The 21,843-nt window shown below is 47.5% G+C and overlaps 1 protein-coding gene and 1 long non-coding RNA gene across 14 annotated transcripts in view; one reads left to right on the forward strand and one right to left on the reverse strand.

Annotated features, from left to right (window-relative positions):
• The window catches only part of Clec16a (C-type lectin domain containing 16A), a 196,522-nt gene extending 174,876 nt beyond the window's left edge, over positions 1-21,646 (reverse strand). For 12 of the 13 annotated variants that reach the window (XM_063268510.1, XM_063268511.1, XM_008767506.4 and 9 more), the window contains exons 1-3: positions 20,772-21,646; positions 7,148-7,276; positions 3,354-3,487 (exon numbers count right to left, since the gene is read on the reverse strand). In XM_063268510.1, coding sequence (XP_063124580.1) covers positions 3,354-3,487; positions 7,148-7,276; positions 20,772-20,851 — 343 coding nt within the window. In that variant the 5' untranslated portion in view covers positions 20,852-21,646. The remainder of the gene's footprint in view (positions 1-3,353; positions 3,488-7,147; positions 7,277-20,771) is intronic. The other variant, NM_001398551.1, reaches the window with a different exon arrangement.
• Positions 240-12,634, forward strand: LOC134480747 (uncharacterized). Its single transcript, XR_010055510.1, has 2 exons — positions 240-3,674; positions 5,703-12,634. It is a non-coding gene; the product is annotated as an uncharacterized LOC134480747 (long non-coding RNA).
• Positions 21,647-21,843: the final 197 nt, after the last annotated feature.

Consider the following 21,843-nt stretch of genomic DNA (forward strand, 5'->3'; position numbering starts at 1 on the left):
TCATAATAAACCTGGGAGTCAGTAAGTAATCTTAGTCTCTTGGGCCTCTGTTACTTAGGTCACCAAACAGGCAACAGTGGCCTCTGTGCAAGGCTCCCTGTAATAGCATCACAGTGAAAGCCTGGAAAGCACCTAGAGGCCCAGTCAGGTTCATTTAATAACAAAGCTGCTGTGAGCTAGACCAGGGAGAGTCACAGGTGGGACCCACAGAAGACGGATGGTGGGTGGGGTGAAGAAGGAGCTGAGTGGGTGGGGTGGCCTGCATGGCTGAGTTGAGGGTGGGAGGCCTCAGGTGCCTGACTGCACTTCTGTGACTATGTTTGGCCATTTAACAATGACTCCTCCACTAAAACTGAAAAATAAAACTAAAAGCAGTGGGGCACAATGGCATAACTGTGACGGTGGCACTTAGAGGCTGAAGCAGACCTGGGTGTTGTGGCACATGCCTTTAATCCCAGCACTTGGAAGCTGAGGCAGGAGGATTGAGATTTGAGGCCAAACTGGACCACAGAGAAAACTGTCTCAAAAGCTGTTTCTAATAAACTGTCCAGCAAGACCGGGGTGTGTGTCTGTCAGGCTTCCCAGGCAGGCTCCCACATTGCTCCCACTTCCTTTTAGAGCCAGGCACATGTTGGGTCAGTTTTGAATAGAATCTACAAGAGTTAACACCAATACAGAGGCCAGAAACGGTCATCAGGAGCTGTGTGTGGAGGAAGTGGGGGAGACTGGCTGAAGGTCACAAGATCTTAGCCTTGTAAGGTAAGTTCTCCATTTCAGATTGGTGACTGGTGATGACAGGTAACAGACCCGACCTAGAGGTCTGACATTCTCAGAAAGGAGGTTCTGGAAGTCGATGAACATGTCAACTGTGCTACAGTAGAGGCCACTTCAAATGATTCACACCAGATCTTCAAGGTACTACACCATGAAACTAAGACTTTCAAAGGATGTATTGTTAATTCCTAGCCCTAGATGGATTTCAAAAGGGTTACCAAGATAAAACTCCAGGGACCCTATACTAAAGCTTAAGCCTCTGGAATTGGTCTAGTGGCCTCAGAACATCCCTGGGTGTTCAGTTCCTGTTGAGTCCTGAACCTGCACCTCAGAGCTGGATCTTCCCCTCAGGGCTCAGAAACCACACTTGCTCCACATCCATCGAAACAGAGGCTGATAACAAGAGAAACCACGCAGGGAGATGTGAATTAGCCCCATCTGTCAGACTGCCGTCATGGGGAGGAGGAGGAGGGCTCTGTGGCTGCAGCACCACCTAGTGGCCACTGCTAAGATCACCACCTAGCAACTCTCCAGACTCCAAAGAAGGGCCATCTATCCCTTTTACCTACCAACCCCTCTTTGAGACTTGTCCCAAGAACTCAGTACCTGCCTTTGCTCTGAGCACTCCACCATTTTTCTCTTGTCCTCAAGAGTAGGACCTGGGCTGTGCCGCATTTGGGGAAAGTAAACTAGCACAGAAGGACATCAGGCTGGTCAGTCCCAGCATGGATAGGGGTCTGGGTGTAGGAAATGCGCTGTTGAAGGTCTGTCCTGAGCACTGCAGCGTGTTTAGCCTCCCTCTACTTGGATGGACTGTGACAACTAAGAGTTGCTCCAGACCACTGAGCTATTCTTCTGTGCTGAAACCTTCTTTGTACTCTGTCTGGACTTGCTGGGTTGGCTACTTTGGGTCCACGACTCAAACTTTCCTGGAGTTATAATGAGAGTCTCGGTAGCCCTTGACTCCCAGATGAACACAAAGGGCTTACTGAGGGTTGAACTGAGTCAAACTCTTGCTCATTGGCCAACAAAACTGAAGGAGAGGGGTGGGGCTAAGACCTCTCTGGCCTCCTCCATTGTTCTCAGAAGTGCTGGCCTGTGTGCTACTCAGCCGTTAGATCCTTAAAATGGATCCAGGCAGAGGGAATGCTCCCTCCCCCGCTGAGTCAATGCATAGGAAACCCTCCTGCAGTCCTTCATAGACTCTACCCTCTACCCACACTACCCTCAACGCACTCAACAGCTGCACATGTTGTTTCCAGTGTGACTGCATGTGATGACAGGCCTTTCAGGAGTAGTTAAGGTTAAATGAGCTTGCAGGGTCAGGGTCTAGCCCTGACAGAGAGACCAGAGGTTGAGCTCTATGACTTCACTCTCTCATAGGCAGGGCTAGGCACCATGAGAGTGTGGCTACAGTCTAATGTGCCCCAGTTTTGTGTGTTATAGCCTCTGTTCCTGTAACGAGGCCATGTGAGGAGGTATGGCTTAAGTAGTGGTATTTAGGTGATTGAGTGACACTGTCATGAGTGGGCTAATGTCTTCTTCACTGAATTTTTTTCTCTCCTGGCTCTCCACTAGTTAGTTACCTTAAGAGCAAGTTACTATGGGCTGGCAAGATGGCTCAGAAAATAAAGGTTCTTGCCACCAAGCCTGAGACCCACAGGCCAGAAGGAGAACTGACTCCCACGGTTACCACTCACTTCCACATGTACTCCGCAGTATGAGCATGCGTGCACACACTCATGTGAGGTGCGTTTATGCATGCAAATAAGTAAATGCAGTAAAACTTTTAAAGAGAATTGAAGCTTCGCAATGGAGATTACCCGCACTGCAAACCTCCTCCGGGTTATCATGTGCTTAATGAGCAAATATATGGTCTTTTACAGACTGTTTGGCTGTGAGTTGAAGCTCACAAGGCTCTCACAATGTGTGGATACCTAATTTTGAACTTCTTGGCCTTCAAAATTCTTAAGCCAAACTAATGCTCATTTCTTTAATGACCTAGGTTTTCACAGTTGGAGTTGGTGGTTAAGAGCACCAGCTGCTCTTCTAGAGGACCTAGATTTGATTTCCAGAACCCACATTGTGGCTCATAACCACCTTTAACTCCATTTCCAGGGTATCCAATACCCTCTTCTGGCCTCAGTAGGCATCAGCCACTCACATAGCATAGACTTATGTGCAGGCAAAACACCTACACACATAAGAAATAAAAAAATATTTTTTTCTTTTCTTTTTTTCGGAGCTGGGGACCTTGCGCTTGCTAGGCAAGCGCTCTACCACTGAGCTAAATCCCCAACCCCCCAAAAATATTTTTAATTACTTAGTCTCAGAGAATGTGTTACAGTAACAGAAAACAGACTCAGAAAGCAGCTGTCTACAAACTAAGAAGAAATCTCCACCAGAAACCAGCCCTGCCCTCAGCTTCAAACTGGATATCCATCTTCCAGAATAGTGGGCAAACACTTCTATTGTCTGAGGCGCTAAGCCTACTGGGGTAAAGCCTGAGCAGAATAAAATGGGTGGGAAGCCACCTGACCCTGGGCAGTACACAGGCAAATGGCAAACAGTGTCCTTACAGAGTGATGTCTCGTGGCTGATGTTCTCAAAGAGAATGTTCAGGGTCTGTAGCAGCTGGACACACACATAACGGCCTGATTTCTGCCGCAGAATGTTCAAGAAGAAAACAAACATGTTCTTCTCCAAGAAGAAGCTGGGAAAAGAACAGAAAAGGGTTAGTGGGTGACACACTCACAGCTCCTAGGAGTGGGCTCACCTATGAAGACCTATGAAGACCACCTGTGGCAAGACTAAACTCTGACACCTGCCTGGGCAGTCTCCGTGCCCATGAGGACAACACACGCCTTCTGGGTCTTTCTCCTCCTGTTTCAGCAGAGCAGGTCAGTGCTACTTCCATGAAACGGTGAACTAGACTCTGACAGACAGAATGGTCTGACAGAATGGTCTGACTGACAGAATGGTCTGACTGACAGAATGGTCTGACAGAATGGTCTGACAGAATGGTCTGACAGACAGAATGGTCTGACAGACAGAATGGTCTGACAGAATGGTCTGACAGAATGGTCTGACAGAATGGTCTGACAGAATGGTCTGACAGAATGGTCTGACAGACAGAATGGTCTGACAGAATGGTCTGACAGAATGGTCTGACAGAATGGTCTGACAGACAGAATGGTCTGACAGAATGGTCTGACAGAATGGTCTGACAGAATGGTCTGACAGAATGGTCTGACAGAATGGTCTGACAGAATGGTCTGACAGAATGGTCTGACAGACAGAATGGTCTGACAGAATGGTCTGACAGAATGGTCTGACAGAATGGTCTGACAGACAGAATGGTCTGACAGAATGGTCTGACAGAATGGTCTGACAGAATGGTCTGACAGAATGGTCTGACAGAATGGTCTGACAGAATGGTCTGACAGAATGGTCTGACAGACAGAATGGTCTGACAGAATGGTCTGACAGAATGGTCTGACAGAATGGTCTGACAGACAGAATGGTCTGACAGAATGGTCTGACAGACAGAATGGTCTGACAGAATGGTCTGACAGAATGGTCTGACAGAATGGTCTGACAGAATGGTCTGACAGAATGGTCTGACAGAATGGGCTGACAGAGTGGGCTGACAGAATGGTCTGACAGAATGGTCTGACAGAATGGTCTGACAGACAGAATGGGCTGACAGAATGGGCTGACAGAATGGTCTGACAGAATGGTCTGACAGAATGGTCTGACAGAATGGTCTGACAGAATGGTCTGACAGAATGGTCTGACAGAATGGTCTGACAGAATGGGCATGTTCTTTTCCTGCTAAGTGACCACACAGCAGTCTGTACACAAGCGTCACTCCCCAGCACACATACAACCTGAATCCTTAGCCTCCCCACGAAACCTATTTCCCTTGTGCTCCCCTATTCAAGGTTAGGAAAACACAAGAACTGGGCTTCCTTGCAGGGCCAGAGGACGCTGAGTGTTAGCAGAGCTTTTCACTTCTGTTGTCAAGTGTGGAGCTTCCCGATCTCTGGGCAAAGAACCTGGAGAAAGGTGAAGACACCAGTGTGGTAGAGGCACCCTACAGTCCCAGACCTGCTTTCTTGTGCTAGAAAGACACATAGCTAGGAGCACTGGCCAGAGGGTGTGTGTGTGTGTGTGTGTGTGTGTGTGTGTGTGTGTGTGTGTGTGTGTGAGACCTTCCTTTAAGAAAGAAGAGGATGCGGTTGGGGATTTAGCTCAGTGGTAGAGCGCTTGCCTAGGAAGCGCAAGGCCCTGGGTTCGGTCCCCAGCTCCGAAAAAAAGAACCAAAAAAAAAAAAAAAAAAAGAAGAGGATGTTTCTACTTATTTGTTTAGTGTATTTGTACAGGATCAGTGTGAAATAACCCAAGGCTGGGATGTGGCTCGGTAGAGTGCTTGCCTGGCAAAACACAAGGCCAGTGTGGAACACGCATCTGTAATCCCAGTACTTGGGCAGAGGAGATGGGAAACAAGAAGTTCAAGGTCATCCTCTTAGCTACACTGTGAATTCAAAGCTAGCCTGGGATATAGGAAACTCTGTCTCTGAGAAAGAAAGAGAGAGAGGAAGGAAGGGAGGGAAGGAAGGTGGGGGAAGGAGGGAGGGAAGCCAGGTTGGACAGAAAGACAGACGGAAAACGGAAAACTTAGTCATGTAAGTCTGCTGGGTGGTCCTCTCTCCTCAACTGTTAGCTCCATAGGGACCAGTGGCCTGACACTGCTACATAGTTTTGTTTGAATCCACAAAGTGAATAAGTTAATGATAAAATATGACTTTAAAACACTGTCAGTTCTTTCCTTGCTCTGACTCTAGGAGCTTGCCTGCCTACACACTGCTCCAACTGACCCTAGAGCATTTCAAGCACCTGACCTATTTTGTCTGCTTCCGCTTCAGGTTATAAAAAGCAGTGGCTCTCCTGCATCATGAACACACCCAAAACCACTGGTGGCCAATGAAGGAAGCTGTCAAACATCTGTGCCCGAATCTTGCTGCTGGGCTGACTTAGTGTGAAGCTCTCAAGGTAGATGTTCGCATCTGTGTGTGTGTGTGTGTGTGTGTGTGTGTGTGTGTGTGTGTGTCAGGAGTGTGGAAGTCGGAGGAAGGCTTTGGACATTCGTTCTCACCTTCTACCCTTTTTGAGATAGGTGTCATTGTTGCTGCATACACAAGCCGCCTGACCCGTCTCCCACCTTTCAGGGATTTTTTGCCTCCCATCTCACCATCCAAGCACTGGGATTAAAAAGTTGTGTTGCCATACATAGCTTTTATATAGGTTCTGGGGACTCACACTTGGGTGTGAGAGGCTCCCTCAGTCCACCAGTTACACACGGGGACACCAATGGTGCTCCCATGTGTGCCCAGGGGCACATCTGATAGACTGTCCTCTCAAACCTCAGCAGACACACTAGGGGCTAGGGAGATGACTCAGTGGATAAAGTGCTAGCCTCAGAAGCATGAGTTCAGATGCCCAGAATCCATATAAAAGTGGGGTGCATATGCAGTCTGCCTATAGTGCAAGCTCTCAGGAAGCAGAGACAGGGATCCTGAGCACAAGATGGCCAGTTAGTCTAGGTCACTGGTTCTCAACCTTCCTAACACTATGATCCTTTAATACAGTTCCTCATGTTGTGATGACTCCTGATCACATAATTATTCTGTTGATACTTCATAACTGTAATTTCGCTACTGTTATGAACCATATGTAAACAGCTGTGTTTCCCCATGGTCTTAGGCAATCCCTGTGAAAGGGCCATAACAAGGGTTGAGAACCGCTGGTCAGATTGAATGAACAAGCCCTGGGTCCAACAAGAGACCTTAACTCTAGTAAAAAAAAAAAGTGGAGAGTTGTGGAAGAAGATACCTGACATCAACCTTTGATCCCCATGAACATGCACATGTGTGCACACATGCATACATATCCACCTAAATATATGCCCACATATGTTCCAACATGCATAGGCACCACATATACACATATGCAAAGCAATAAATAAACTAAACACACTAAATGCTGGCCTTCAGCAACTCCCTCAGAGCAAGGCCTGTTCATTTAGGACCTAACTATTTGGGACACTCTTCTCGCCCTGGAGTAGATGATGGGGCACAAGTTGGAATGTTATGGACAACATCTTCAGCTTTTCTAGAGAAACTCATTTCCACAGCTCTTCCCTTTTTGGCTTGCATCTCTACATTCTCTCAAGGACGCTTGATAGAGATATTCAGGCAAGATGGAATTAGTATCAGTTCCTGACGTCATCAGGAATGACTCATGGTGTACACTTGGAACGGCACCAAAAGGAAGTGCAAGGACCAGGACACAAAAGCGCTGTAAGCCATACTCAAACACAGAGCTGTCATTTTGATCGCCCCAAATCAGGATCTCAGTGATGGAACGGATGGTCTCCACAAGCAGGTTCCGGTTCTGTTCTGTGACAGTGGTGTTTTTGGTTAAAACATGGTACAGGTACCTAGAAAAAAGGGGAGAAACAAGAGCTTACACAAACTGACGTGAAAGTGAGGCCCAAGGGTCACTGGCAATACAGCACAGCAGTGGTTAAGTTTATGTTAGCACAGTTTCCCATTCAAATGGAGAGAGAGGTCACTCCCAGCCCCCAGCCCAATGGCAGAAGGAGCTCTCTGAAGCACTGAATGCCAGGGACACATCCGCCCAAACTGAGGCAAGAGCACTGCCAAGCCCCTGAAACCAGCACCCCAAAACTTCAGGATGCAAACAAATTACAGAGCTGGCAAAATCAGAGGCTGCTGAAATACACATGGGGACTCTAACTCAGTGAGGCTAAAGGAAGACAAGCGTGGCCTGTCTTAGCTGCAGTGATGGATGTCAAGAAACAGTAGTCGGTGCCAGGTAGACTCATAGCAAAGCTGGTGATGGGGTCAGAGCTCAGGGTCACATCTTCCTAAGTCAGAGCCTAGGACACTAAACACAGCTTTCAGAATGTCTACAGTTCTCACTAGAGCAGCACACCATGGAAACCAGGACTCAAGGTGGGACGTGATGAGTGACTCCTTCCCAAAGGAAATGTCTCATCTGCAGAATCTAGAGTGAAATGGCTGAGGAGGCTAAAGTCCAGGAGACTTTACCTGTCTGGGCCACAGACTTAATTAGGAAGGAAAAGCTGGGTCAAAAAGAGGTGGCTCAAAAAAAAAAAAAAAAAAAGAGGTGGCTCAAGATACCTGTCAGAGGCTGGGAGAGCAAGAGTGGAGGGACTATTCCCTACAGTCCAGAAGAGCAGGGAACAAAGAGGCAGAGCCTTGGAGGGGGAATAATTAGACTTAGGTGCTCCCAGCTATGTCTATATTTTAGAGACAGGCCCAAATTGTTTAGTGTTCTATGCTGTTCTTGCTGTGCTGTCTGACATGATAGATAAGGCTCGGCCACCAAGCTACAACCTCACCTCCCACTTTTTTTTTATTTCTTTTTCTTTCTTTATTTTTTTCAATGTTACAAGACAATATTTTAATATTTGGTAAGTCATGGATTACAAAGAATAAAATAACATTATAGATTAGTCTATCATCATTTTACAGGAAGATATTTTTACTTTCCCTGTAACAAGCCTCTATTATAATGATGTTTAATCAACAAAGGGTAGCTTGACTCTTTTATTTATTTATTTTTATTTAATTTACATCCTCATCTGTCCCTCCCCCCATCCCCTGTCCCCTCTGGGTATCCCCAAACCCTGGCACATCAAGTCTCTGAGGGGCTAGGTGCTTCTTCTCCCACAAAGGCCAGACAAGACAGCCACGAGAAGAGAACAGATTCTACAGACAGGCAACAGCTTAGTGACAGCTCCTGCTCCAGTTGTTCTGGGCCTACATGAAGACCAAGCTGCACATCTGCTACATGTGTGCAGGGGTCTAGGTCCAGTCCCCAAATGTTCTTTGGTTGGTGGCTCAGTGTTTGAGAGCCCCGCCCCCTCCCCAGGAATCCAGGTTAGTTGACTCTACTGGTCTTCCAGTGGAGTGCCTATCCTCTTCGGGGCCTTCAATCCTTCCTCTAAGCTCCATCCAATATTCACCTTCCATTTTTCATTATTATATTTTACTTCGAGACAGGGTGTCAGTAATTTGACCCAACTGGCTTTGAACCAGCTCTGTAGCCAGGGAAACCTAGAACTTGTGATCTGCTCACCTTGGCAGTCATGTCCAGCCTAAAATGCAACTGGTAACCTGCAACGAGGTAAAGGTCTTCCCACAATGCTGCACGTGAGGACACAAGGCCTACTTTCCTCTACAATTAAGTAACTTATCATCTGAACCACCCTGGAACAAATTGTAGGGACCTCATTACAAAGCTATGTGTCCACTGTGATTCTAGTGCCTACCCTACAAGAAACCCAAGGAACACTTTCCTAAACCGTGCTTCACAGCCTCCTGCACCTGCTTTACCTGTTTAAGTTGCTCCCTATGCAGCTCCCATGCAACCCCACTGAATTAGGCTACTGGGTGAATGGGTTAAAATGGTGTGCATGTACATATGTGTGCATTATTGGGTGAGTGGGTTAAAATGGTGTGCAAGTACATATGTGTGCATTATTGAGGATCAAACCCAGGGCCCCTTACATGCCACACTGCGCTTTACAACAGAGCTCTAGCTACAGCCCTCTCCCTTAAAATCTGACAGCTGCACCTCTCCCAGTGTGCCCATCAATGGCCTTTCCACACAGTCCCTAGGATAATGGACACTGTCCCAGGGACAAGGTAATGCTGACAGTGCAGGTAAGGGAGAGGCAGTCTTCCCACTCTGGAGATATGACACACGTGTGCAGGAGGACAGCATACATGCACTGACCTCACCCATCACATCTTGGCTCTCTGGGAAGCAGCAACATGAGTGAGCTCATCTACTCTGAGGGCCTCCAACTACAGTGGACAGGGTCTGACTTCAACTGAGGGGGCTGTCTAAACAACTGCCCTTGCTGCCTTATCAGTCAGCAGCGGCTGCTCACATTCAGGGCTCCGCCTCTCTCCACCCTTTCTTCGGAGAAGGCTTTTTCACTCCAATCCTCCAATTCCCATAAGGACCTGGTTGTCCCCTTTTGGGAAGTAGCAAGGACTTCACAGAGCTCTGTGTTCTCCATGGTCTGTCTGTCTCTCTGACTAGACTGGAACCTCCAGGTCAGGAAAATCATCTTAATCCACTCCAATCCACTCCACAATAACTGGTACATAGCAAGAGCTATATAAACGCGGAATGAAGCAGAGGGCAGCCCCTACTAATACGCACTGGAGTATACTATACAAGTAAGGGTTAAAGAAACAGCACAGAGCGATGATAAGAGCCCCGTCACAGCAGTGGTGGTGCATACCTTTAGTCCCAGCACTTGGGAAGCAGAGGCAGGTAGAGTTCTGTCAGTTCTAGGACATGGTCTACGTGGTAAGTTCCAGACCAGCCAGGGTTATATAATGAGACCCTGTCCTATCTAAGGAGGAGGAGGAGGAGCAAGGGGGAGGGGCCACTAAAGTGTTGTTAGGATGGCTTCCTTCATTATGCAATTGCTTTTAAAAGTCCTATTAGAGAACTTTTCTCATCTGGGCTAATGTGCACCCCCAGTGAGCCAATGACCACCTAGTAAAAAATCCAATTCCAGACATGTGAAGCCCTCTTTTGAGTTGTTGGCCAGGACTGTTTAAGAGACACCCAAAACACAGCCTATTGCTGTTTCCCCAGGTTACCCCCCAGAGCAGGAGGTAAGTTCCTGTGCTGAAGACACCATGCACTTCAGAAACGGGTGCAAGCCCCCAGCTGGAACTGACCTGGGCACCCTCTCCCGGAGAACTAGCTTTCATGGTATCAGAAGGCAAAGGAGGAGGAAGGCAGCCGACAGTCCGCATCAACAACCAGCACGCCATGGTAACCCTGAGGGCACAGTCAGTCACAGTACACACCTTGGGGGTAGCCAACAGTTCTCCAATTAGACTCAAAGGCTGCTCAACAAGAGGGAGGCCATGCTTGGTTCTGGAAACCCAGCTAACTAGTCAGTGCTAGTGAAGTCATGGAGAATTTACAGCCACCAATTTATTTATTATTTTTTTTTTTGGTTCTTTTTTTCGGAGCTGGGGACCGAACCCAGGGCCTTGCGCTTCCTAGGTAAGCGCTCTACCACTGAGCTACATCCCCAGCCCCCACCAATTTATTAAACCAGCATTATCCCTATCAACAACCTATAAACATTTTTCCTTGTACCTACAGATAAGTGTGCCCTCATCAAGGAAATGTCTCTTTACAACAGAGGAGACCACTACAGAAATTCACAACCAATCAAAACCTGCAGAGTCGTAAAGCCCAGTGCTAACAGACCATCAACAAAACACTCCTACACCCAAGGCTCAGTGAACATTGCAAAAGATGGGGTGGGAAGAACATAAGGGCCAAGAGGACCAGGGTGATTGCTGTGAAACTCTGTCTCTTAGCAACATCAGAAGCTACACCCAGAGTCTCACCAACATGACTGCCCAAACACGTTCTGAACGAGGATGGCACCAATGTACCGGACGGAGAAAAGCCCATGAGGCAACAGGAGAGGTGGTCTTCCTCCAGAGAAGAACACACTTTGGCAATTATCTACTGTCAAACAGCATACAACATACATACAAGTAACATTACACACACTGAACACATTATATTTAGTAATACACATGCATCTACATATATCCATAACAATTAGTGAAAAGAGGCCATGGATTTGAAGGGAAGGAGGATATGGAAGGACTTGGCGGGAGGAAAGAGAAGGGAGAAATGTTGTAATTAAAGTATAATCTTAAAAGAAAGCAAAAAGAAAAAGAAAAACATCCTATTAGAAGGCTTTTTCAGATATGAAGAACAGGTTAGTTAGAAGATCCTCAGAGCTCCCATGAGCCTGGCACCAAGTGAAGGCTTGGTGACTCTCAGACTCACCCAACCACAGGATGTGCCCAGTGTTAGCACTGCACAGGCCAAGGCAGCACATGGGGCTTAGGTACACCCAGTCCTTGCCAGCCCCGTGGCTGGGAGGCACTCAGTCCATGTGAGCTCAGTCTCTCCAGTACTAGTCCTAGGCCTTTTTTGGTGGTGTAGTTCTATGGGCTTTCACGGTGTCCTATGGGGGTTTTACCTCAGGAAAACCAAGGTTAGACGTTGTCTTCTCTCACTTGGTGAAGGAAAATTTGCATTTCCCCTTTAGGGCAGGGCCAATTACAAGACTTTGTTCAATTTATTCTTGGTGACTTTTACTTATTAATAGCTTGTTTTCCCCAACTGTGGTACTGTGACCACAGATTTGAGACTGACTTTACTAGAGCAACCAGGAATGACAAAACAACAGATGTATGTACAGCAAAGCCAGGATTAGGTTGCCAGGGCATGCTGGAGCCCCAGCAGCAACCAGGCATCATAGAGCTGAATGAGGAAGCAGGTTAGCTAATCTTGGTAGAGGATCTCTGTAGGGCAGCAGTCTCAGGCTACAATTATCAGGGAGCAGAGGGCTATAGTAAGTGCTTCTTTCTGCACACGCTGTCAGCATCTGAGCCTTGCTGTTTTCCTAAGCTTGACTCAGGGAACAACTTCCTTTTCCACTGGTTTGCGGCACCAGGGTCCTTGGCATGACCATGCTTATGTGGGAAATGCTCATTCGTACAGGATACACTTGATCCCCATACTGGCCTGTCTTTTCCTTATCTTTATAATAGCCTTTAAAATTGTTTTTAATAAAGTGTGTGTGCGTGTGTGTGTGCGTGTGAGCACGCGTGTTATGGGGGTTGGGGGACAAGCATACATATATCATAGTGCACATAAGGAGGTCAGAGGATACCTTGCAAGGTCAGTTCTCTCCTTCCACACTGGGTTTAGGGATGGAATTCAGGTCATCAGGCTTGCACAGCAAGTGCTTGTTCCCACTGGGCTACCTCACCAGCCCTCTTCATTTTTTTAGAGTCAGATTTACTAATCTTTCCTTCAGAGAGCACACTGAAACATTATTTTGTTTACTTATTTCTTTATTTGTGTGTTTGTATGCACGTGCATGGGTGAACATGTGCCATAACACGTGTAGAACTCAGAGGACACTTTAGGGAGTTGATTCTCTCTTTCCACCATGTGAGTCCCAAGGTTCAAACACAGGTCATAAGGCTAGGCAGCAAGCTCCTAACCCACTGAGCCATACTGCCGACCTCCAGACAGCTCTTGTCATAAGGATCTAAAGAGATCCTTGCTTATGTAAAGTTATAAAGGGTCCTGTTTTCTTGACAGTACCAGCCCACGCTACTGTGTAACCTGGCTGGCCACTGCCACTTACGAGGTCTTCATTTCTCTGCTCACTGCAGGGCCACCACTCTCATTAGTCGGGTGACCACATGTGTGAGTGTCTGCAGGTGCTCTAACCTCCTATCAATTTGCCTACCCGGTGTCAATCCTATGCTCTCTAAGACTGCAGCTTCATGAGAAATTATGTTATGTACAGTGTAGCCCTCCAACATTCTGTCAATATCATATTGGTCGTTTTCAAGTTTCTCATTTCCACAAATATTTTAAAATAGCTCCAATTTATACAAAAATGCTGCTAGGATTCCCCCAGACACTGCCCTACATCCTAGCTAGATGTGGAGAGCTGAGGTGACATCATCACGACAGCTGGGCACTGCCTCACATGTCTTTTAGTCACACCCAAATAGTTGCTTCTCCTTCCTCCCCGCCCCCCACCCTCTCGCCCTTAATCATACCCAGGATGTTACACACACCTTCACACACCCTGCCACTGAGCCACACAGCTGAGCTCCAGAGGCTACCTGGCATGGGGTATGCGGTATTGCTCAGCAGCTCCACATTCCACAGGTGAGTGTGGATACAGACATGCCCACCGACTTCCAAGTGCTAAAGCTCTGTGAGGCAACACCTGTACCTCACCCATCTTTTTGTTTCTGCAGGGCCTGACACTCTGCTTTGGGCAATGTTTTAGGAAGAGACCCCCAAAATATGTTTACCTGTGAGTATCGGGGAAACTGGCTGGATCTCTCATTCCTGAGCTCTGAGAGGAAAGGGCACTAACGTATTTTAGAGATACCATGCTCAGTAACTTCCTATTCCACCGCGTAAGACTCGCGGTAGAGACTGAAAACTCTGACAATGGGAAAAGAGGAGACTGTCGGCTACTCTGCTGCCCAGAGCTGACTACTACTTGGAACTTTCTTCTACTTACATAGTTGGGGGTTCATGGTAAGTTCATTTTGTGCCCACTGGACACTGAGATAAAACCATGTTTACTATTGATGACGACTTGTGAGTATCTAATAAAAAGGATGCCCACAGCAGTGCCTCTGGCACCTCCCAGGAGCATCACGATTCCCTACTCTTAGACAAACACGGGAGTTGCCAAAACTTCATGTGCAAGTTAAGCCCTCTCCCTATAAGTCTTAGAAGACCAAACCAAACTTTGTGCTGTAACTACAGTAAATGAAGATCACTCTCTTACGAAGATAACAACAGCTACAGTGATGTTTTCCCACTGAATTCTACATGCATTTGAATCTTATCATTCAAAAGACAAGCATGTTTACTATTGCAAGCTCTGACCTCTGGGTAGCTGAGGGAAAAGCCCAGGGACCCCACACTACACAGGTGGAGCCATGATCAAAACCAGGCAACTGGATCCCAGTCTGCTATAGAAAAATGTAAGTAATGGCTGGGTCTAGAGCTCAGTTGGCAGGGTGTCTGCCTACTATGCACAAAGCTTTCGGCTCAGTCTCAGGATAAAACATAAAACACAGCCATGTTGCACACCTGCAATTCCAGCACTAGGGAGATGGATATAGGAAGATCAGAAGTTCAAGGCTACCCTCAGCTACATAACAAGTTTAATGTCAGCCTGGACATAAGACCCTATCAAAAACAAAACAAACCAAGAAAAAGAAAAACCCCAGTCAACAAAATAAATAGAAACAATATTTTTATAAGCAATGCATTTGTATGGACGTATGAGGGCCCAACAAGAAACCAAATACAGAAGAAACAAAACAAAACAAAAAGACCTATGTACCATGAACTTCCTCCAATGCTCAGGGAACATCCTGGAGGATGGAGGTCCTATGAAATGTTCTCTGGTCACCTGCGGACTAATCCACAAGATAGGTCAATCCCAGCAGACAGTACAAACTGGCTTCAGTAGGTTACATAGGAAAGAACACCGATGTGGGAGGGGATGTGTTGGGAAGAAAGATGTGGGAGGAGGAACTCATGATATACTCAAGTGCATGGCATACGTGCATGCAACTGCCAAAGAGTAAAGATATCCAGCAATAGGAGAAACAAAAGAAGCATGAAGACAGTATTTGAGAGCTGGGAAGGAAGGTCATCAATGTCCAGCACATGTGGAATTACAGTATCAGATTCCTACAAACTGGCAAGCCGCAATGTCTAGACTGAAAACCTACAGCCTTCTGCCAGCATGTAACCAGTGCACCAGAGGTTCATCTCCACAACTACAGATGCAAACAAATCACCTCCTCCCCAGACCTGGCTTTCCCAGGAGTCTTATTTCACAAGTCAAACTACAGCAGATAATGAAAGCCTGTGTTGACAATCAATCTTCTGTCCATTTTAGAGAACGAAGCTCAAGACCTAAGGCCCAAGTTCTCTTCAGTAGGCAGTTTCTGAGGCTGGCTGTCAGTCTGATGACTTGTACTTTGCATGCCCCTGAGAAGTTACCATTGGAAACCCTAGAAACTTGTCCACAAGTTAGACTGGAAGGTGTTCATAGCCTGACAGAGCTGGAAATTCACCCCCAAATCACACTCATTTCCAGATCATAAGGCCTTAGGTATGATAAAGATGTCAGGGACATTGTCTGTTTGGCCTACTGAGCAGCTGAGATCCTCAAGACAACCCCCAGAAAGTCCTATTCTGAACCCTGAATTCATATGGCCAGTCCAGTATTCTGAACAACAGAACCAGGTGGATCAGACTGGAGGGTTAGAAGACCGTGTTAACAGTGTGCGTCTGGGGGTTGGGGATTTAGCTCAGTGGTAGAGCACTTGCCTAGGAAGCGCAAGGCCCTGGGTTCGGTCCCCAGCTCCGAAAAAAAGAACCAAAAAAAAAAAAAAAAAAAAAACAGTGTGCGTCTGGAGACATCGAACCAGGCCAGAGAGTGGGACTGGGCCTAGGACACAAGGCAGGGGTGCAGGTAGGGCCATTTGCCCTAGAAAAAGGCATAGCTCTTGCATATGCTCTATTGGAAAAGAATGGGTAGGAACACCTCCTTGGTTCGCCTTGTGACTTGTATTTGCTGACCACTTACTATGTGTCTGGCTCTGCGCAAGTACTAGACAATCCCCACTGAATAAAGCACAGACCCCTGCCTTCATGAAGCACATACGCACAGAGGAGAGACAAGCAGATGTATACAAACTAAGACACCGTCTCAGGACAAAGGACAAGCCTGAGGAAACCTGGCCAGCTCCCTGGGGATCTAACTCATGATCAGAATGAAGCTTGGAGAATCTACAAGACCTGGTCACCAACCTACTCCCAGAAAGGATTAGACAGTACACAAAAGTGTGAGAGTCTCACTGGTTAAAACCTTTCGGTCACAATTTGCATAAAAGCGGCAGTAATTTAAGGGTAGAACTAGGTAGCTATTTGGATGGGTGGGAATAAAAGGGGCAGAATGACGTGAAGAGAACAAGAGTACAGACAGATGACACAAACAGACAGACAGACAGACAGCATGTAGATACGTACTGCAGACTGAGAGAAGGGCCATCAACAAGAAGCTTGGATTCTAGTAGGTGCCACAGTAATTCACCAGGCATGGCTGCTGTGGTGAATGGCTGCCCCCTTCCAGGCTGGCCCTCCTGGACCCTCTCCAAGTCTTTACCTTCCTTGATGATAAAGGGCCCCCACTCTTTGCAGCATAAAGACTCGGTTCTCTAGTGTGGCTCATACAGGACCTAGACCTCACTCAACAACTGGAGCTCTGACAGCATGAGCTATTCACCCAACCCTTCAGAAGGCTCTCTCAAGGCAGCCTCCTGAGCCTGAGACATCCCTGCCACTCTTACCCATCCCTGCCACCCTACTAACCTGAACATGACTACTCATCTCTTAGATCCTGCAGGTCTGCATTTGCTCACTAGGAACAGTCCTGTGCCAGTGCTCCCAGGCTCAATGGTCAGGGCAGAGTCTGAAATACTTGGAGACCTACAAGAATTTAGCCTTTATATAGGGTACCTGCTGACCCGACAGCTGAGACCCGTAACCTCTCAGTGCTGTCTTGGCCAAAGTGAGTATCCCAGGAGCAGATGAGAGCCTGCTGGCCACCTGCACAGCTCCCAGTCTCTGGTGAGAGGCACTGCTCCTGCAGGGACACCATCATTGCTCTCATTCTGGTTTCACCCAAGGCTCCAGGGAGTGAGTGAGCAGACATAGCCAGTGAGCGAGGGCTTGAACAATGAGAACATGTATTCTGGGCCTTAGTTCAGAGATGGCCGGAGCCCTGGGTGGAAAGGGACCTTCTGGAACTCTGGTGAGATGAGCAAAAGCAATGGAGGCTGAGTAGGACACAGCATGGGTGAGAGAAACCCTAGCTTTAGATTTAAAAGGAGCTTCATTCCCATTTGCATGGCTAAGCAGGACCCAGAACCTGCTGAGAATGAGACCAGAAGGAAGGAGGGCAGATTCCTGACAGCTTCCTTTAACTAAGCACCTGCTCTCTGCTATGGTGTAGCTAGAACACACCAGTTACAAGAGCTATTCAATAGACTCCACTAACTCCTAAGGCAGTTTAGCAGGATCTGTCACTTGGACCAAGAATCTTGACACCATAGTGACTAGAATTGAGACGACGACACAACAACCAAGGTTCTATCAGTTTGTGGGCTCACGGTCCCCCTTTATAACATTTCAGTAACAAAGGACTCTATGAATAGAGATTCTGCTTATAGACAAAATGTTGGGGAGACATTTGTCAGTTAATGTCACAGCCTTGTCACTCGTCTGGGCAGTAAACCATCAACAATGTGCCACGAATAATAACCTGACTGTTGCGTCTGTCCCCAACTAAATGAACAACCGAACTTGGTGGGTAAACGATTCAAGCACGGCTTTTCACTATTCAGCAAAGTAAAAGCCTGTGCAATAGCAGGTTTCTTTCCAGTCTGGAAGGTGGACGTGCTGTGGAGGGAGAATATTGTATAAATAGGGGTTGGGCATGGTGACAGTGCTGTCTGTGTGTAACCCCAGCCTCAGCAAAGAGAGACTGACTAGTTCCTCCCTATACCTCTGGGACCTGCAGAAAGAAATATAAAACCAATAACTAAAGAGCCCAACTCTAAGTTTTCTTAAAGTCTTAACCTCTTATTCCACCAAGACTGTGCTACGTACGTCAGGACAAGAATGTATTGGAGGCCAGCAAGGTGATGCATCCTGGAATCTCCCTGATCATGAGAGATCAAGGCAGAAGGAGCCTAATTCTTTGGCTTGGTTTTGTTTTAAAGGATTTGGGACTGTCACTTAATAACTAGGAAAGTGATCTGTTCTAGTTTATTTAAGACTTCCCTGGTTTCAGCACTGAAAATCCCATATTCTGTTCCCCCAAACCCTCACCCCAGATCTGGACGAATGTTAAGTGCTCATCGTCCTACACGTCAGCTAAAGCCTCTTTCTCTCACAGCCTCGCTTCCCATAGCTATGAGCTCCCACCTGGACTGGCCACAAACCTGACTATGGTACCCCTGTCTGTGCCATATGACACTGCCCCATTTAGGGGATCTCTGATCCAGTGCTGCCTCCTCCAGAAAGCGTCTATAAAGGGAATCTACAGGCCCCTGGGACTGCTACTGTCCCTGTATTTGACACACTGAAGAGTCCTGACACACTGTGGTCTCTTAGCAGCAGCTAGCAGACTCTCCAGGAGTTTGTCCTCAGAATGCAGGTGAAGGGCAGCACAAGCACTGGGGTAGGCACTAGATGTCTGCAGCCCTTTTCCAAGTCACCTTGGATCTTCTAAGACCCATGCTAATCAATACCCAGGTTCCCGAAGCTGTGAAAGGGATTAAACAGATCAGCCTGAATTAAGGCAGCCAAGTTCTTTTTCCCAGGACCTTGACAATGAGCCTGAGACATTCCCAAGATATCAGGAAGGACCCTGAGGCCCCTTACATTATCAGGTGTCCACTTGTTGGCCAGCAAAGATGTCCCATTATTCATCACATGCAGCCCAGTCAAAAGTTCCCTCAAACTGAGTTTTATCCACAAAGACATAACAAAGAAACAAGAGTTGAGGCTTGCCTTAAGCTGCCTGAATCTTAGCCAAGTCCATGTATACAGGACACAATCAAACCCAGAGACTTGTGATGACTGAAACAAACAATGATCCTTAACAAGGCAAAGTAACACATTAATGGGAATTTAAAGGGGCTAGAGTCCCAAGTTAGGTGAGAGCCAGCAGGTGCTTAGGCTGGTAGGAGGCGCAGCCCCTCAGGACAATCACCCTCCCCTGCACAGCCAAATCTGCCCACACATTCTTCAAATCCTTCAGCCACTCATCCACACCCCACTCCCTTTCCGGGCCATCTGCCATCCCAGTTAAGAATTCTAAATTGCTACCAACCCCCATTCTTGCCCTCTACCTCTTCCCTCTCCACACAAGGCAATTCACAAACATTTACTAAATCCTTGCTCCATGACTGAAGCGGTTCTATAGCCCATCATCAAAGGGGAAGTCCCATCTAATTTTTAGCCCGAAATCCTTTCTACGGATCCCTGTCTTCCTTTCTGTTTTTACCCCACCATTCTTCATCTCCATCCCTGTACTTAGACAAAGCTTCTGGGGTCCCTTCTGAAAACTGTTCTCCTCACCCCCTTGGCACCTCCATCTCCAGTTCTCTCCCTGGAGCCTCTCCTTTCTCTAAGGTCTCTGTCTTCTACTACTCTCTCTTTGCCTCCAATCCTCTGGAAATGCAACTGCAAAGAAACCAAGCAGCTTCTCCTGTCTTGGAAGTGTGAGTTTAACAAAAACTAAAAAGGACAGAAGCAGAGCCAGAGAAGACAGCAGGGGTGTAAGGAACGGAACTCAGAGACAGAAAGGGTTTGGAGCAGGCTGCGGAGGCTTCGATGCCTATGTTAGTGATGCTGCTGCACAGTGATACTGGATCAATCACTTGGCGCACTCAACATCACCCAATTCTTGTACGGTTCCTAGTTCCCAGCTGGTAATGGCAAACTGGAAGGACAGAGAGATAAAATATGACCAAAGCTACACAGTCATTAAGTGGCTGAGTCAGGATTTGAACACAGGTCTAACTCCAAAACTAGCCTCTTCTGTGTACTTTCCTGCGTTCCCAGGACTCTGTAAGCCTCCTGCCCTCTCTCAAAGTGCTACTGCTGACTATCCCTTTAGATTTCCTTCTGAAAATACTTGTGTTCTTTTAATCACTGTTCTTTTTAGAGTACTTGTACATGTTCTGTGCGTTTTGTTCATTCTCTTATCCAACCAATCCTAAAAATAACTACAAAAAGTAGTACTGTCACTCTGTTCATTTTACAGTGAAGGAAACGAAAGCCTAAATGTTAACTAAATTCGAATCCAGATCTGGCCGATACCCGGGCCTCTGGCCTCTAAACTATGCAGCCCAAGAAGTGCCACCCCAAGAAGCCCAGTGGCCACTGTCCGTCCCCTATCAAGATAACTCCAGTCCACAAACCGAAAACTCAAAGATGCCCTTCCTTTTCAGGTTAGGTTTCTAAAGACTGAAAAATCACGCGACGTGTCCAAGGTCACAGGGCCAGAAACGACAGGGTCAGGGTTCGAAGCCAGGTGCCCTGACTCCAAAGCCTTGCGGATAACCAACATACTACCCTCCCGCGGCGCCCCAGTCCTCCTCACACCTCCGCGCCCCGCAAGTCAAGCCCGCGTCTGGGCGTCCGCGCCAGGTCCCGCGGCCTCCCCGCCGCGCGCCCCGCACACTCACTTCAGGTGGTCCAAGGAGTGGATGTTGCGGGAGGACTTGCCGTGGCCCCCGCCCACCCAGCTCCGTGAGCGGCCAAACATGTCCGCAGACCAGCCCCGTCGCCTGCCTCACGGTTTCATGTCCGATCCGCTCAGCGGCCCGGTGCTCGTGGCGACATCTCAAGCCCAGCCGGCAGCGGCGGGGGCGGTGGAGAGACCGCCAAGCACCTTGATCCCCAGCCCACAGCCCCGCACTGACATTCAGCCGGAACCGGCCGTTCGGCCGCCGCGCTTTACGGCCGCCGCCGCGAGGAACACTGGGAAATGAAGTTCTTGAGCGAGGCTCTTGACGACAGGACTCTGCGAATGGACTACAAGGACCGGCATGTTTCGCGCGACCGTCGAGAGGAGGCGGGACAAGAAGAAGGGAGAAGGCGGGTCACTGTCAGGGTGGGCGGGGACGGTTTGCTGAAATTGGAGTATGACTTTCTGACCTTATTGATGTTAGTTTTGTGATTAGAAAAGAAAAAGAGTGTCTTGAAACCCCAGCTAAAATTGGAGACCATCCTTGGCAATTTGGCGAGGTTTAGTTCTCTTAAAAAATATTACGTGTGTGTGTGTGTGTGTGTGTGTGTGTGTGTGTGTGTGTGTGTGTGTGCGCGCGCGCGCGCGCGCGCGCGCACTTGTAGAGTCAGTATAACTTTGGAAAGAAGGCTCTCACCTTCTACCATTTGGGTTCTGAAAATCGAAGTCAGATCCTCAGTCTTGGCAGTATCTTTGCTTAACAGCTGAGCCATTTTGATGGGCCTAACTCTTTAAAAATTTCAAAGGGCTGGGAATGTGTTTATGTGTGACGGATTCAACCTTCAATATCTCAATAATAAGAATTAAAAATAAAAAAAAGCATTGAGTGGTACATATCATTTGTCACTATCCTAAGTGATTTATTATTTAATTCTTACAACCCTATGAAGTAGATGCTGCTATTAACCTTATTTTACAATCCAGGAGACTGAGTCACAGAGAAGTCAGGCACTTAACACGTGACAGAGGCAGGATTCAAGCCTAGGTACCCTTATTTGCTTTTGTCGACA

Source organism: Rattus norvegicus, chromosome 10 (assembly GCF_036323735.1).
Source record: "Rattus norvegicus strain BN/NHsdMcwi chromosome 10, GRCr8, whole genome shotgun sequence".
Taxonomy (NCBI): domain Eukaryota; kingdom Metazoa; phylum Chordata; class Mammalia; order Rodentia; family Muridae; genus Rattus; species Rattus norvegicus.